Consider the following 14503-nt stretch of genomic DNA (forward strand, 5'->3'; position numbering starts at 1 on the left):
ACAACCTTCCTGTACATGGTAGAGTGGGGTCGTTAGTGGCGACAATACATACATATGCACTGCGAATGCACACAATCGCGGTACATCTCTACGAGACGGGTGTTGATGAAGTCGATGTCACAACAGCGAGTGAGAAAGCTGCCACAGAGAGCCTCCCTTCAACAGAAACGGAGAGAGAGCGCCTTTTTGCAGTACATTCTGCCGTGCTGAATGCGCACCGTGAAAGAGAGCAGACAACGGATCGCTGCAGACTGCTGCCGAGGAAGTCGGCCCAGATTCCAAATCCCGCCAATGATAAGACAGTGCAGGACTGCAAGGCATTGCTTGCACATGGGGTATGGCAGGCTATGATCTATGTACATGGTATGAGCCCGAGCAGAAGGCAAGCGATATTTTTGGGCTCTGGACAGTCATTTCGCTTTTTCCTCGTTCGGATGCCGAAGATGACGGAATCACGGACATGCGATCAAACCAGAACAGCAAAGAGCGCTATCCCGCGTTGCGCAGCTGGACACCACGCGGTGCCACACTAGCACTCTAACCCTAATCTGCTGGGTGGCCCGCCTGCCGCGGAAGAGCACATCGCGCGGGGAGCGGCAGAAATACGAGCATGTTCAAGGACGCTTGTCCAGAGCTCCAACAAGGCTCCAAAGTCCAAGCCAACCAAATGGGAGGAGGAAAACCTACTATTTTAGAATCTGCTCTAATGTGCTTTTGTATGCCCTCGCGCTGGACTTCTGTTTGCTCACACAGGCCCTTGCTCGCAAATCTGCAAATGCGCTCATGTCTGGTGATAGCCAAAAGTCGGGCATCAGCTTTATCTTATAGGTCTGCCGAGTGCCGACTCCTCGACCCATGTGTGCTGGAACGACGATCCTCGCTGGACAACCTTCATCGACATCGACGTTGAGACATGTGGCTTGGACATGTTGACTGATATGTGGCAACGAACTTCATACTAATACAATTCATGTGCCCAGCGTGACAATTCTCACACAAGCGGTTGGCAATCTCTTCGGCAGATGTTTGATAACTTTATCTTGGAGCTCAGGTGGGCCTGTATGCATATCATATGTAGCTCTGCATCTGTATTACGCCTCAGCAGTGCCAGGCGTCATGCCCCGAGCCGCAGCGAGCGCTTGTGCATGCAGCGCACTGACCAAGGAGCCTGGCAGTGAGCCAAAGCGCTGTTGGAAGCTAATGATCTCCCGCATCAGGTCGTCCAGCATCTGCATCGACGCCGGCATCGACATCGGCGCCATCGAAGGTGTCACACTCGCCGTCGGAGTCCGCGTGGCCTGCTCGGCACTCCCTGTGGTCCCTGTTGGTCCCGCTATCATTGCTGCTGTTGCTACGACTTGCTGAGTGATCTCCATGACCTTTGCCCCTTCTTTTCCTTTAGCGGCTTCGGCTTCATTCGTTGCTGCAGCTGCTTCCCCATTCGCGTGGGCGCCATCGTCTGCCTTACCGGCCTCCTCATTCGAAGCATTGTTCATTTCCGTATCCTGTGCAACGCGTAACTCTCCAGTAGTAGCGCCGTCCCGATCCTTCTGCTGCAGACCTTGCTGAGCCGGCGTCGTCGTGCCGGTGGAAAAGGCGTTCGAGGATGATCCCGCCGCCGACGCCGCTCCCGATTCCGAAGCTGGCGGTGGTGGCGGCAAGCCGAGTCTCTTGCGCCGACGATCGCGCTCGACCGCCTCGAGCTGCGCACTGGTGACGTACTCGCCGATCGTCCTGATGCGCTTCCTCATCTCGCCCATCGTCATCCGACGCCCCGGGAAGCGGATCTTCGTGCAGCTCTCCGTCAGCTCCAGCAGCTGAAACGGCAGCGGGCTCGCTCCGCACGCTGCGCCAGCGCTCTGCTGATGTCGATACGTGTCGTTCACCTGATTCTTAGAAGTCACACCCTTGGTCGAGGGGAGCTGGACGTGCAGCTCGCGCGGGTCGCCTGAGGGTAAGAACGGCGCGAGGTGGGACAGGTGCTCGGGCAGGCCCCACAGCGACGCAGGGGTTTGCGGAGAGGGTGTGCCAGCAGCACTGGAAGCCGCCACCGCCGCCGCTGCGCCGCCTCCGCGACCGCCACGCTTGGTCGGCGAGGGACTGCTGGTGCTGCTGCCTCCACCTCCGCCTGCTGCGCTGTTGAGGCCGAGCGCGTTGCCGCCGCCGAGTGCACCTGCGCGGTCGCCGCCCTTGCCGCTACGTGCGTTAGAGTATTGGTTTGGCTGACGAGACCGCTCGCTTTTGCCTTTACCCCGTCCGCGTCCGCCGCTCATCCGAACGTCACCGTCATCCGCGCCAGTGCGCCGCCGTTTCGAGCCGTCCGCTCCGCTTTCAACTTCTTCCGGCGGTGGAGATCGCCTGTGTGGAGGATAAAATGGCGACGTAATGGACACATCAGGAGCTTGGCGAAGAAAGGGACGCGTCAATCGCGACTCACTCTTCTTCATCATCTTCCGCGCCGAGTCGCTTCCGCTTCCGATCCTTTGCGCCACCACGGCGCTGCGCCTGCTGCTGCTGCTGTTCCTGCATCTCCTGCCCAATATGGCCGTCCCACAGCTCGTCTTCGTTGAGCAGACCGGGCGGGATCGGCTCCCAACCATACGCACTGTCCCGCGAATTCATCGTGCTTCGCCGTTTAGGCGGCGCAGAGCCCAGCACGCCACCACCACCACCGCTCCCGCCCCCCGAAACCGGACCTGCGCCATAGTGCGATGCACTTCCTTTGCCGCCACTGAGATCGTCCTCTTGCATACGCGACGAGCTGCGCCTGAGGTGGTCGCCACCGCCTCCGGGGGTGAGGGGATCCGCCCCGCTATGCTGGTCTTGGTGATGTTGCTGCTCCTGCTGTTGCTGATGCTGGAGCTGGTCGCGTGCGTTGCCAGCGGCGTACAGCGCCTCGAGTCCGCCTTCCGGCAGCGCGTCCAGTACAGAGCGTGGTGCCTTGCCGCTCTTCCTGGCGGCTGCAAAGTTGTGCGCAACCTCCCTCTTTTCCCACTCGCCGCCGCTGAGGTTCTTGAGTCGGGTCGCGTTGTCCGCGGCCATCTGCGCAACAGCCCCGCGCGCCCGTTCCAGCTCGCGCTGCGTCGGCTGCGATGCGCTGCCCTTCTTGCGCGCCGATGCAGTCGCCTGCTGGTCGGGCAGGAAAGCCAGCGCACGCAGGAGCGGGATGTGCAGCTCCGGTCGACATTGCTCACAGTAGTAGACGTCCGGACAGTCTTCTTCGGTCTGCAGCCCCATGCAGATGCAATGCTGCCACGCTTGACAGACGTCGCATTGAATCATCAGGCCGAGGGTCTCCTCTGGGTACGTATACGCAATGGTCGCATACGTCAAACACTCTATCGGGTTAACATGTTGACAGTGTCGTAGCTCTTACTTACCTTCGCTTCCACAAATGCATCTCGTTAATCCTTCATCCTCTGCGGCCGCAGCAGCAGCATCGTTAGGGTCGTTACCATCCAAATCCATCGCTGACGGTTCAGCAGCGGGCCGGCCTTCCTCTTTGACAGCGTCGTGGGGACGATGTTTAGCCGAAGTGCCTCCCTGTGATTCTTCCGTGCCGTCATCCTCTCCCTCCTGGCCATCTGAGCTACCACCCCTTTTTCCGCCTTCCTGCGTCTTCCCGCCGCTGGCGCTACCGCTGCCACTTGTGCTCGATCCCGTCGCGGCGTTGCGCCTCCTGGGACCGCTGATAACCTCACCGTCGCCAATGGACCCGAGCCCCAGCTGGGAAAGCTCTTTGAATGTGGACGAGGAGGATCGTTTGCGCTGGCGGCCTCTAGAGCGAGCAGATTGTGCGTTCCCGTCCTCCTCATCGGCCTCCGCTTCGACTTCTACTTCTCCGTCTTCTGCGTCACCGCCCTCGCGCTCGCCTTCGACCTCCTCTGCAGAAGGTTCTTGATCGGCATCTGCCTGAACAGGCTCAGCGCTGGCATCCGTCGATGCACCGCCGCCTATGCGTTTCTTGCTGCCTGATGACCGACCGCGCTTGCCTCCGCGTGTGCGCTTGCTGCTGCCACTTCGCTTCGCTGGCGTTCCGGGTTCGTCTTCTCCGTTTTCCTCCTGATCGGCTTCCCGACTTCTTTCCTCTTGCTCCTCACGCTCGGCTGATTCCCCGTCGTCTGTCACCTTTCCATTCTGCTCATGCAGCTGTTGATGCTGCTTGCCTGCTTCTCTCTTGTGCTCCTTGTCGTTCTTGGCCACTGCGCCGGCGACTTTGGCGGGGGCGTCATCCTGCGCCTGTTCCCGCTGTGTGTTTCTTTCCGCGATCTGTGCCGAAACAGAATCGGCGCCGGACTCGACCGTGTCAACGCCGCCCCAGGCCGTTGCCGGAGTGTCCTCGACCTTGAGTGCTGCTGCCGCTGGAGAAGAGATCGACGACATTGTGCTGCCTCTGACGAGTCAGCTCGCCCTCCTTTCCTTCTTGGCTTTGTCTGCTTGTGCTGCACTGGATAGTGCGTGAGAGCGAAAAGGGGATATCAGGTGTCCCTACGTTTGTTCTAGAGCGCTGAAGCAGCCAGCAAATGAATCCACCAGCGGCTCACGCGGTCGCACCACGGATCGCGGTCCACCACTGCTGCTGGTCGACGCTTCCAAACGGGAGAAAGAGTGCGCTGGTCGATAAGTGTAGCAGAGGGCTTTGCTTTCGGAAGTTGCCCGGTGAACCGCGAAACTGAGGAATCACCTCGACGATGACGCCAAAAAGCGCCTGTCACAGACGAGGGACGACATCCGATTCGAGATTCGTTATGATGGCCCATCCTCATCACCAAGCGATTGCGCTCTCGTCTCTGCTGAGAGAGTTGTTTCCCGTTCGGGGGGGCTGTCTACCGCTGCAGCAACCCTACTCCACTGATATAATTGGTTCCGCGGTACCTAGGGCATAGCACAGTTTTGCCGCAGACGCACAGCCCACGTCGCAGCTATGGCGGCAAGAGCGCTTTAGCCAAGCCGGTGAATGAGACGATACATTCGATATGGTACTGCTTGGGGAGACTGGGGCGAGCTGCTGATGAGACTGACTGTGCTTGGTTGCTCGACTTAAGACATATTAAAGAGGGGCCTCCGTCACACACCGCCATTTCTGAACAGCAAGCACTAGGCAACATTCTCACACTTGCAACATGCCCCCAGTCTCGACGACCGGCCTCATGGGCGCCATCGCCGACCTGAAGGCAAAGATCATGGACACAGCGCGAAGGGGTGCGACCGTGTTCAGGATGATGCCAACCGTGACGTACGACACCCTCGAGGAGGAACGCACGGGCGGTGGCGGACGAGGGCTACCTGACGCCTGATGCATTGATCGCTCTCCACCTTTCTGCTTCAGGCGTATTTGCCAATGATGGTTTCAACGTGGGTGTCGCTGGCCACCTGAAATACAGGGATCCCATTCACAAGGATGAGCTTGTCTGGCGGGCCGTGCGTGTCTGCCTTCGCTATCGACAATGACGCACCACGCTCTACGAGCGTCGAGACGCGCTCTTTAGATAGCTACTTGCTCGCGCTCTTTGGTCTGTCGTTCGACATGGGCTTCCTGTCGGACCTACTGTTGATCGGCCTGGACGGCGAGTGTGCGGATGGGCGGCACCCGTCGCGACCCGACTCGCTCGTGTACAACCAGGTGGCGTTCGCCATCCACAACGAGGTGCACATGGCTTCACTTGACTTGGACGCCGGTAGCACTCACACTCAATGTACGGTATGGAGTTCAGCACGCTCGGGGGGAAAATCAGCAATTACCACAAAGGACAATTGTTTGTTCTACAATGATTGCTTGCGCTGCCCTCCGTCGCGCTGTTTCTAGCTACCTTTCATGCTCGCCAGTGTCCATGAGCACTTTTCTTCCAGAATCGCGCGCTGCGACAACTTTGGCGGTGCCCCTCTCGCATCGGAGGAGGGTGCGAATGTGGCAAAGGCGCTTGGGCCGCGGAACAAGGCGCTCATCCGGCAGAACCACGGGATCCTCACCTGCAGCGGCACGGCCGAAGGTGCCGTGCTCTGCTTCATCGCGCGCGAGAAACACTGTCAGGCCATGCCGCTGGCGGACCCGGTCGCTGTGGCGCGAAGGGGGGGGCAAGCCGCTCATGATCGGCGACAGAGAGGCGACGTCGACGTTTACGTACAGGCAGATCAGCAGCGAGGTGGCGGTCTATTTCCAGGATGTGCGTCGGGTGTGCAGAGGAAGGTCTTGACGTGGCGGAGCGCTGCTGCTGACGCTCACGAGCCCCCTGTGTGCCTCCCAGAAACCATACTTTGCACGCGTGGACAAAGAGTCGAAAAGCGACTACAAGGCCTGATTGAAAGGAGTCAGGGTAGGTCTTCGAATTCTTCTCCTCGACGCGATAACTGATCGACGGACCCTTATGCAACCTGGACCTCTGTCCCCGCCTAGTGCACACCGCACCTCAGCATCGCAAAACAGCCAGCCTTTCCTTCTTTCGAGACGCATGTATTATACTACGCCGACTGGTGGATCGAGTTGCGCAATGCGTTTTTGCGATTTCGTCGGGCATCAGATGTACAGATTCGCGGTGCTGCAACGTATATATAGCGTATATACAGCCAACATTCGTCCGCGCTGGCTGTGTCCCAAGTGCGAGTGCGTGTCTCGATGAAGACACTGGGAGGACAGAGAAGCGAGGAGCAGCACCTCGCGCGAGCTTGCATGGCACGCGTTGGCCTGCACATACCAGTAGATGCCAGAGACTATACAGGGCGCCCATTTGAGGATGTGCTGCAATCTGTCCTGCCAAACTCTTGGTATCGATCACCTCACCTCACTTCTCGTCGCGTCGGTGTGTCGTCATGACAGAGACATGCATGCCAGATGGTATGTAGCACCCCCGGATGCAGACGGACGCTCGTCTCCGCGATGCCTCGACGGAGCATGTATCATACATCATGGGCCAAAGCGACAAGCGCGCGCATCATGCACAGGCGGCACGCCCTGGAGGTTTTATGCAGCTCTGGCTTCGTGCATACTCGCATCACGCGTGCCGTCCAGCACGCGGCGAGGTCAATGCTGGTACATGCGTACATACGGAGATGCCGGGTCCATACCTAGCGTGCAGAAGGAAGGACACCGATGTAAGTATGAGTATGGATGGACCCTTTGTTAGTGCCGGCATTCCTGGAGATGTAGATGATGGTCGACGATCGAGTCCTGGCGGCCGCAGCGGTGGATCCCCTTTGATGGCCTAATGTGGGGTAGGTATATATGTATTCTGTCCTATAGTCAGCTTTCTCGCCCAACGATCCCACCTCCGTTTTCAGAAGCGATCCTCTTCGTCGGGAGTTCCGCAAGATGCTGCCGTGCTGTGCGGCGAGTGCAAGAGCGCCCGCTCGGATAGCGCGTATCCTACAGGTAGCAAGCCTCATGTATGTACGTATGTGCATATTTACGTGCATGCGTACGTACTTGCATGCTTGTCGTCGCTTCTCTCGCTCGGCGACATCCACGCTCTTCGCAAAGGGGAAACACGAGGAACGGCAGTCTATCACGAACGATCATGGGCTTCGAAGCACCTGGTCTAAGGTCGTCGAGACCGGCCGGGAGACAGGGGAGATGGGGTTGATTGAATGCGACCAAAAAGATGTTGTGATTGGGAGCAGGCGAGCATGGTAAGAAAGCGAGAGCATGCCTCGGCCCGACTCTTGTATTTCTGGCCATGCCGGATGAGAGTGGGGAGCCACGCGCGTCGACATAATAATAATAATCTCTGAGAGGGGGACAGCGTGAGGGATAAGGAAGTAAAAAAAAGAGCCGAGCGCACACCGAAAAAGAATGTCCAAAACAGTTAAGGTGGCGATCTCTCAACGGGTCGCCGACAGTGCACAACCACCCGAGGTGTCTTTTGATTCTCTTTCTCTGCTCTGCTCTGCTCTGCATACTGTTGATCGCCCGTTTCTATTTCGCTTCAAAGCGCACGAGCACGACCCAATTGGCTTGCTGCGGAAAGGATGGCCGGCGTATATGTTCCATGCGACCATGTTCTATTACTGAATCGAGAAAGAGAGAAGAGAATGGACAAGTCTAAAGCTGAGCTGCATGCTGCGCGGCAATCTGTGTGGATCGAGAGAAGGCGGTTCGTTTCTCTCTCCGTGTTCTCCGAGACGCGCTGCCTGGCAAGCTGGAAAGTGCCGGCTCGGTAGAACTGTGCGTGGGCACCGGAACGTCTCCAGGCTCCACACCAGAGGCAGAGCATTTTCACAGAATTATCAAGCACGGCGGCCGCCACGAGGGCCACGTTTCCGCTTGATCCCGGTTGGGCAGCAGAGCGAGTGGGCGTGGCAGTGTGGCAGTGTGGCTTGGCCATGCCCGGGCTGTCTATTTTCACCACAAGCTTAGGGAGGCAAATGAAAATTGCACGCAAGGCCAAGTGCGGACCGAGGGTTGAATGGATCCTAACCATCCCACACCCGGCTGAAAGAGTGAGCGGCTTTGCTCTTTTCCATCCTCAACTCTTATTGGCACAGCGGGCATCCCTCCATCTCCATCCGCGAGCACACCTCACCTTCTTCCTCTGTCGCTTCCTCTTGCTTTGAGAGCGTATACAACCGCAATCTCGGCGTCAACCCAACACGTACTGCTTGGACCGCAGCCGCGCACACCAGCGACGGCCGGCGAAGACACATCCTCGTCACCTTCAGCTCTCGCATCAACCTTGGGCCATGCAGCGCAAGGCATGGATATAGCTTTGCGCTCCATCAGCAGCAGCAGCAGCTATTGTAGAACCAGCATCGTTCCACTCGACTATCTGCAGAAACACCACACTTGCCGCTTCTATGAATGGACCGGTCCCATCCCATTCCACGTCCAAGCCGTAAGCGCTCCTGATCCACCAGCGCACTCTCCTCGACCAACCCCGACTCCACACAAGACGCCCCGCCCCGCTGCTTCTTTGCTCATCGCAGCGTAATCAGCCAAGATGATGTCCACTATCCCAGACCCCGTACTCGTTCTGAGCATGGACCAGGTGCAGAAGATGGATCAGCTCGGACTGGACCAGCTCGCTGACCTGTGGCATGGTGAGCCGCTGACGTGCCGGCCCCTCCCTGCTGCTGCAAGGAGAGTGGGAGTGCGCTGACACCTTGCCCTGCCCCTTTTGTCCGTCCCCTTGCAAAGTCTTCACCAAATGCGCAGAGATGCTCGAATCAGGCCGCAGGCTCGAAAACCTCTCCTGGCGCCTGTGGTTCCGCGAGGCGCACCTCGTCTTCGACCCCTCGCAGGCGCACTCGCGCGCTGGCTCCAGCTTCGGCTCTGCATCTGCGCTGCCGAGCAGCATGGAGACCAGTCCGCTGCCGACACCGCACTACGGCCGCAGCCGTGCGGGAAGCATGAGCTTTGGCGCGGCCGCTGCCGCTGCGGGCGCAGGCGCTCAACGAACCACCACTACCGCTTCTGCTCCTGCAGCTGCCAACATGAACAGCGGCGGCATTGACAGCCGCGAAAAGGCGTGCGCCAACGGGTTCGAGGACCCTGAGAGCGATGCGGACGTCACCAGCCTCAGTGGCGGTGAGGGGGGCGGCGCAAGTGCAGAGGACGAGTTCGAGGACGTCAGCGACGACGAAGGCGACGGCGACGAAGCGCGCGGACAGGGCGACACGTTCAGGCCATACGCATCGGACGTTACTGCGGACAAGAACAGGGGGAGCAAGGGCAAGCACAACTACAGCTCGTCCAGCACGCTCTCACACAGTCCACACGCCGCCGCGGACAACGCGAGCGCATCGACGGCCACGCGGCTTTCACCCACCGCCAGCCCCGACCGGGGGCGCGCAAGCGCAAGGGCGCGGGCGAACGAGCAGACTCTGCCTGAAAGCTCGACAGCGGGTCTGCAAGCCGCGCAAGCGTGCCAGCGTGCAGCCCCATCATTGGCGTCTTGCGCAGCAGTGGCGCCACTATCAGATGTCCATGGCGGTAATATCGGTGGCCAGCGTGCCAGCTCGGCAGACACTGCAGCGACAGCGACAGCAGTGGCGGACACACCGAGACGGGAGCGGGAGAGAAGGGGCAAAGACCAGTCGCATTCGCATCGAAACCATCATCAACATCAGCAGCAGCAGCGCCGTCGGCCCGTCAGCTTCCAAGCCGTCATCGAGCGCCTTGCGTTACCTGGCACCAACGTCAGTACGCACGCCGACGCGAGCAGCAGCGGCGTTGGCGCCGCCTCCTCTTCGTCCGCCACCGAGGCTGCCGGCCATGCGAGGGCAAACGGCGGCGCGGCACACCCGTGCGGCAAGGGTTGCGTGGCCACAGGCGCAGGCGAGACGGAGCGCGAAGCTTTCCTGCGCGAGCTGCGCCGGCCAATCCCGCCGCTGCCGGCCGCCTCGCGCCCGCCTCTTAGTTCCGATAGGCGCATGGCGGGCGAGTCAGAGTCCACGGCTGCGAGTGCGGGCGCGGCTGCAAAACAGCAGGCACAGGCGCACACGTCGGCACCCCTGCAACCGCAGGCCAGAACCCCGCGTGCTCGGTCCGCGGAGGAAGGATGCTGCACATGCCGCTCGCGCGGCGTCGGGCCCGGCAACCGGCCAGGGCAAGGGCTGGTGCCCACTGCTCCAGCGCCGGCTTTCGTGTCGGGTTCCTCTGCGACGCAAGCGGTGGAGCAGGAAGGCGAGCAGCAACGGTCGCGCATGTGGAGCAACCGCAGCGCGGATCCCATCGTGCAGAATACTCAGGTCGTGATTGATGCTGTCGCTCTGCTTCCTGCCCCTGCTCCGATTGCGTCACCTGCACCTACGCCTGCCACACAAGAGACGCGGCGCGATCCCACAGACGCTGCGCGGTCAGCAGATGAGGAGCCTGCCGGAGTGGACGTGGAGGACAAGCGCATGGAGCAGGAGCAGAGGGAGAAGGTACAAATGAAGGCAACCGCTGAGCAGGCATCAGAACCTTCAGCGCCTGCTGCTGTCGACGATGGAGCCGGCGCACCCGAAGTGTCGATAGAAGGCAAAGCGTCCACAGCGGCCAAAGCGTTGAGCGGCACGAACAAGGCTCATGCGAACGCACACACGCATGCCCACCGCGTACACACTGCAGGCCGCCTCCAAGGCCGCAGCAAATCTTCCCTTGGCCTGCACCGCGCCACGGCGGGTGGGCGCTCGCACCGCACTCTGGCGCATGCACATGCGCTTACCGGCCACGGGCACCAGCAGCACCAGTATGCGATGCAGCAGTCACTTGCGGCCAGGCATGCGCGTGAAGGCAGCAATGCGAGCGTTAGCAGCAACGGGAGCAGCAATGCTGGTGCCATCGGCGCTCCTCCTCCTCCTCCCCCTGCTATTGAGAAGCAGAGGAGGGCTAGCCACGGCTCCGTGGGCAGCAACCTCGCCATGACAAGGTCTGACACTGTCAAGAGCCGCTCACCTGCGCCTGCGCACACGGTCGTGCCGCAGCCCACAGCTGCGCCAGCTGCAGCTGGAGCCCTGGGGCAGGTGCAACCCCCATCACGGCCCTCAGCAAGCCCGGCGAAAGGCCAGGCAGCGACGTCGCCTCCCACAAAAGCCACTCAGGCGATGAGCACCGCCCCCAAGCGCAAGCCGGTCACGTTCACCATGGGCGGCGACGAGTCGGACGAAGAGGCCGAGGGCTCGCAGTCGAGTCGTTCCGTCGGCCAGCGCTGCGCCGCTTCATCGAGCGCTGCCACCGCGGCCGTGCCTGCGCATACCAAGAAGCATGTACAGCTTGCCCCGCCATCGGCTGCTGTGAACGAAGAAGTCACAGAGGATGACGAGTGGTCGAGCGACGACTCGTCAGAGGAGGACGATGCGGTCAAGGCCGCCGAGGCAGCGAGGCTGGCCAGCCGCAAGCGGGAGGAGGATCTTTTCAAGAAGGTGCCGATCCGCAGCAAAAGCGCGGCGGACATGCGCACGCTGCAGCCGCAGCAGAGCATCAGCACATCAAGCGCCAGTCCACCACTGCAGCCTGTGCGCGGCATGCTCTCCTCTCTTTTCCACCCGGGGACCGAGCCGTCGCACTCGCCGCCTGGCCAGCTGGCCGGCCGGCCTCACGCGTCTGCTGCCGACTTGCGCAACATGGGGGGCATGAGCTCACTGCGCATGTCCGCCGTCGACCGCTCCGCCACGACCAGCTTAACGTCCGCGCCGCCGGGCAAGACGACGTTCGAGCGCTCGGCGGCAGCGACGAGCCACGGTGCCGCCGCGATGCACCTTCCGCGGACGCGATCGAACCTTCGCAACTCCAGCGGCTTCATCGGGATCGGCGAGAACACCACCCTGCGCACCAGCAAGTCGGCCGTCGCGCTGCCCCTGCTCAACATCACATCGTCCAAGTCGACGACGAGCATGGCGCAAGCGGCCGCTGAGGCGGCCATGCACACGGACACTGGCTCCGTGAGCAGCCTGCACCACCCGAGCGAGTCAGGCACCTCGATCTCCTTCAGCACGGCAGATGGCGTGCTCGGCTCGTCGTACACTTCATTGCGCGCTTCCCGGGACGGCAGCAGCAGTGGCGGTGGTTGGCGTGACAGTGTCGCGCTCGCCAAGCTCAACGAGCTTGCGGGATCGCGCGGCTCGAGCAATGGGCACAGCAACAATAACATCAACCACAGCAGCAGGGTCAACGGCCGCCGGCAGCGTTCAAACGAGCCTCGCAGCCATTCTCACCAGCGGGCGGGCCACCACGAAAGGGACGGGCCGTCGCCATCGTCGTTGCTGGCGCACGAGCACCACGAGCGGGAGCACGAAGAGTGGTCGCCGCAGCTGCAGGTCGTTGGGTCACAGCCGGATATGAACCGTGCCTGGTACGACACCAGCGCTGCTGCTTCTGCAGAGGATGCGTCGGCGCCGTCGTCGTCGACCGCGACGCCACGGCAGATGTCGGCGGTACATGCGCACCACCACCGACTGCGCGCCGCAGCTGTGCCGGTTGAGCTGCCAGAAGGTGCGGCGCCGCAGACGCCACGGACGACGCGCCGCAACATGCTGCGTGACGAGCTGAGCGAGAGCCTGCGCCAGAACCTGCTGTGGGAGCGCCAGAGCCGCAACCGCATGCTGGGCATCATCCAGGTGCCGATGCCTCCCGCCAAACAGCTGCAGCCGCAGCCGCAGCAGCTTTCGTCCTCAACGAGCGCACGTGCCTCCACGCCGCCTGTGCTGCGCAAGGAGACGGTCCTCAGTGGCGGTGGGATCCGGCCGCTAACATCTACGCGGACACACAGCGAGACGTCTGCGCACATGAGCCGCGAGTTGTCAACCAGCGGCAGCGGAAGCAGTCGCGATGGGCAGCAGCAGCAGCGCGAGGCAGTGAGGCGCTCGCAGAGCGAGTGGGGCGGGTCATTCCACCACACCGGCTGGTGATCAAGTACGCATGAGCATCTGGACAGGGGAGGGTGCAATTTCTGTTGGTGCTCGCACATTTTGGCTGCTGTATTGTACAAGCGCAAATGAGCAGGCCATCGCACTTGAATTTGGTTTCATGCATGCAGCACGCTGCGAACCTCGAGAGAATGTATGATGTATGCTAGTATGACGGGTCTACCAGCGCAGACGGTGAGATTGAGATTGCCAGCACCTACCCATGTACCTACCTACCTACCTCGCTCCACGTTGTGCACCTCGCCGGGGGTTGTGCGACTGCACCATGTATATTTGGGGCGGTGCGAGCGGTCAACCAGGGGGGCAGTTAGATAAGTGAGGATCGTGTTGCAAGCCAGTGACATGTATTCAAGAAAAGATTTGGAACGCAAGCCAGGTAGCCGGCCAAGTGGCCTGTGGACATGTCTACGGAGTGGCTCCATATTGTAAGAACAAAAACAATCGTAATTGCCATCTGATAGATAGTTTCGAACTTTCAGTAGTTGTGTAATTTCCAGATGAAGTCACCTGCCTTGTGTCAAATTAGGAAGGTGTTCAGAACTGAGGCGTCTTTTTACTCGAAAACTACTGTCGCATTTTGGACGAACTTGTAGACTTACAATGCCTGTTCGGTGGAAATCTGGAGGTTACTGAACGGTATGTGTCAAAGTCGATTTCACTTGTTGGAGTCAAATCTTCACTTTGCGACTTTTGAACGAAACCAGGTGCACTTGTCGGCCGAGAGCTTGTTGCTGCCTTGCGGGGAAATAGTTATCTTGGGTTCTTACCAGCCCCTTTTGAGTTGAGGACACGTGCCTTCGCACAATACTTCACACTGTTCAACGCTCTACCCTGTTCCAACCCTTTCGCATCGTATCTGGGCTGCATTAGCAATCGTTGAGAAGGCAGCGAGCATCGTTATTCCAGCAAAACCCCAGTGTTCATGAGGGGTGAGACTGGCGCGCGGCTCCCTGCAGGGCAAAAGAAATTATCACGTTCAGATCGTCACAGGCCTTCTGATAACGTCCACAATGATGTTCTTGGTACCGATCTGCTTTGGATTCAGCTCTGGAATCAGAATGACTGAATGGCCTGAACAGTGATGCGTGAGATGAATGGCAAACACATCAATGCGCGTTCCCAGATTCCAAACTGCCTTAGGAAGCCAGGACTACCCCAGGCTGTC

The 14503-nt window shown here is 60.2% G+C and overlaps 3 protein-coding genes across 3 annotated transcripts; 2 read left to right on the top strand and 1 right to left on the bottom strand.

Annotated features, from left to right (window-relative positions):
- Positions 1-926: 926 nt before the first annotated feature.
- On the bottom strand, positions 927-4709 carry K437DRAFT_293286 (uncharacterized protein). Its single transcript, XM_013389459.1, has 3 exons — positions 3381-4709; positions 2438-3299; positions 927-2358 (listed from the first exon to the last, which is right to left on the bottom strand). Exons 1-3 carry the CDS (start codon positions 4381-4383, stop codon positions 1092-1094), a joined length of 3132 nt encoding a protein of 1043 aa, XP_013244913.1. The 5' UTR covers positions 4384-4709; the 3' UTR covers positions 927-1091.
- Positions 4710-5123: 414 nt separating this feature from the next.
- K437DRAFT_261617 (uncharacterized protein) lies at positions 5124-6299 on the top strand (the record flags this gene model as incomplete). The annotated part of the gene is made up of 6 exons (XM_013389460.1): positions 5124-5268; positions 5330-5421; positions 5477-5701; positions 5807-6026; positions 6070-6164; positions 6246-6299. The coding sequence occupies 6 exons, from the start codon at positions 5124-5126 to the stop codon at positions 6297-6299; spliced, it is 831 nt and encodes a 276-aa protein (XP_013244914.1).
- Positions 6300-8486: 2187 nt separating this feature from the next.
- Positions 8487-13487, top strand: K437DRAFT_293288 (uncharacterized protein). Its single transcript, XM_013389461.1, has 2 exons — positions 8487-9030; positions 9128-13487. The coding sequence occupies exons 1-2, from the start codon at positions 8931-8933 to the stop codon at positions 13318-13320; spliced, it is 4293 nt and encodes a 1430-aa protein (XP_013244915.1). The 5' UTR covers positions 8487-8930; the 3' UTR covers positions 13321-13487.
- Positions 13488-14503: the final 1016 nt, after the last annotated feature.

Source organism: Tilletiaria anomala (assembly GCF_000711695.1).
Source record: "Tilletiaria anomala UBC 951 chromosome Unknown K437scaffold_14, whole genome shotgun sequence".
NCBI lineage: Eukaryota > Fungi > Basidiomycota > Exobasidiomycetes > Georgefischeriales > Tilletiariaceae > Tilletiaria > Tilletiaria anomala.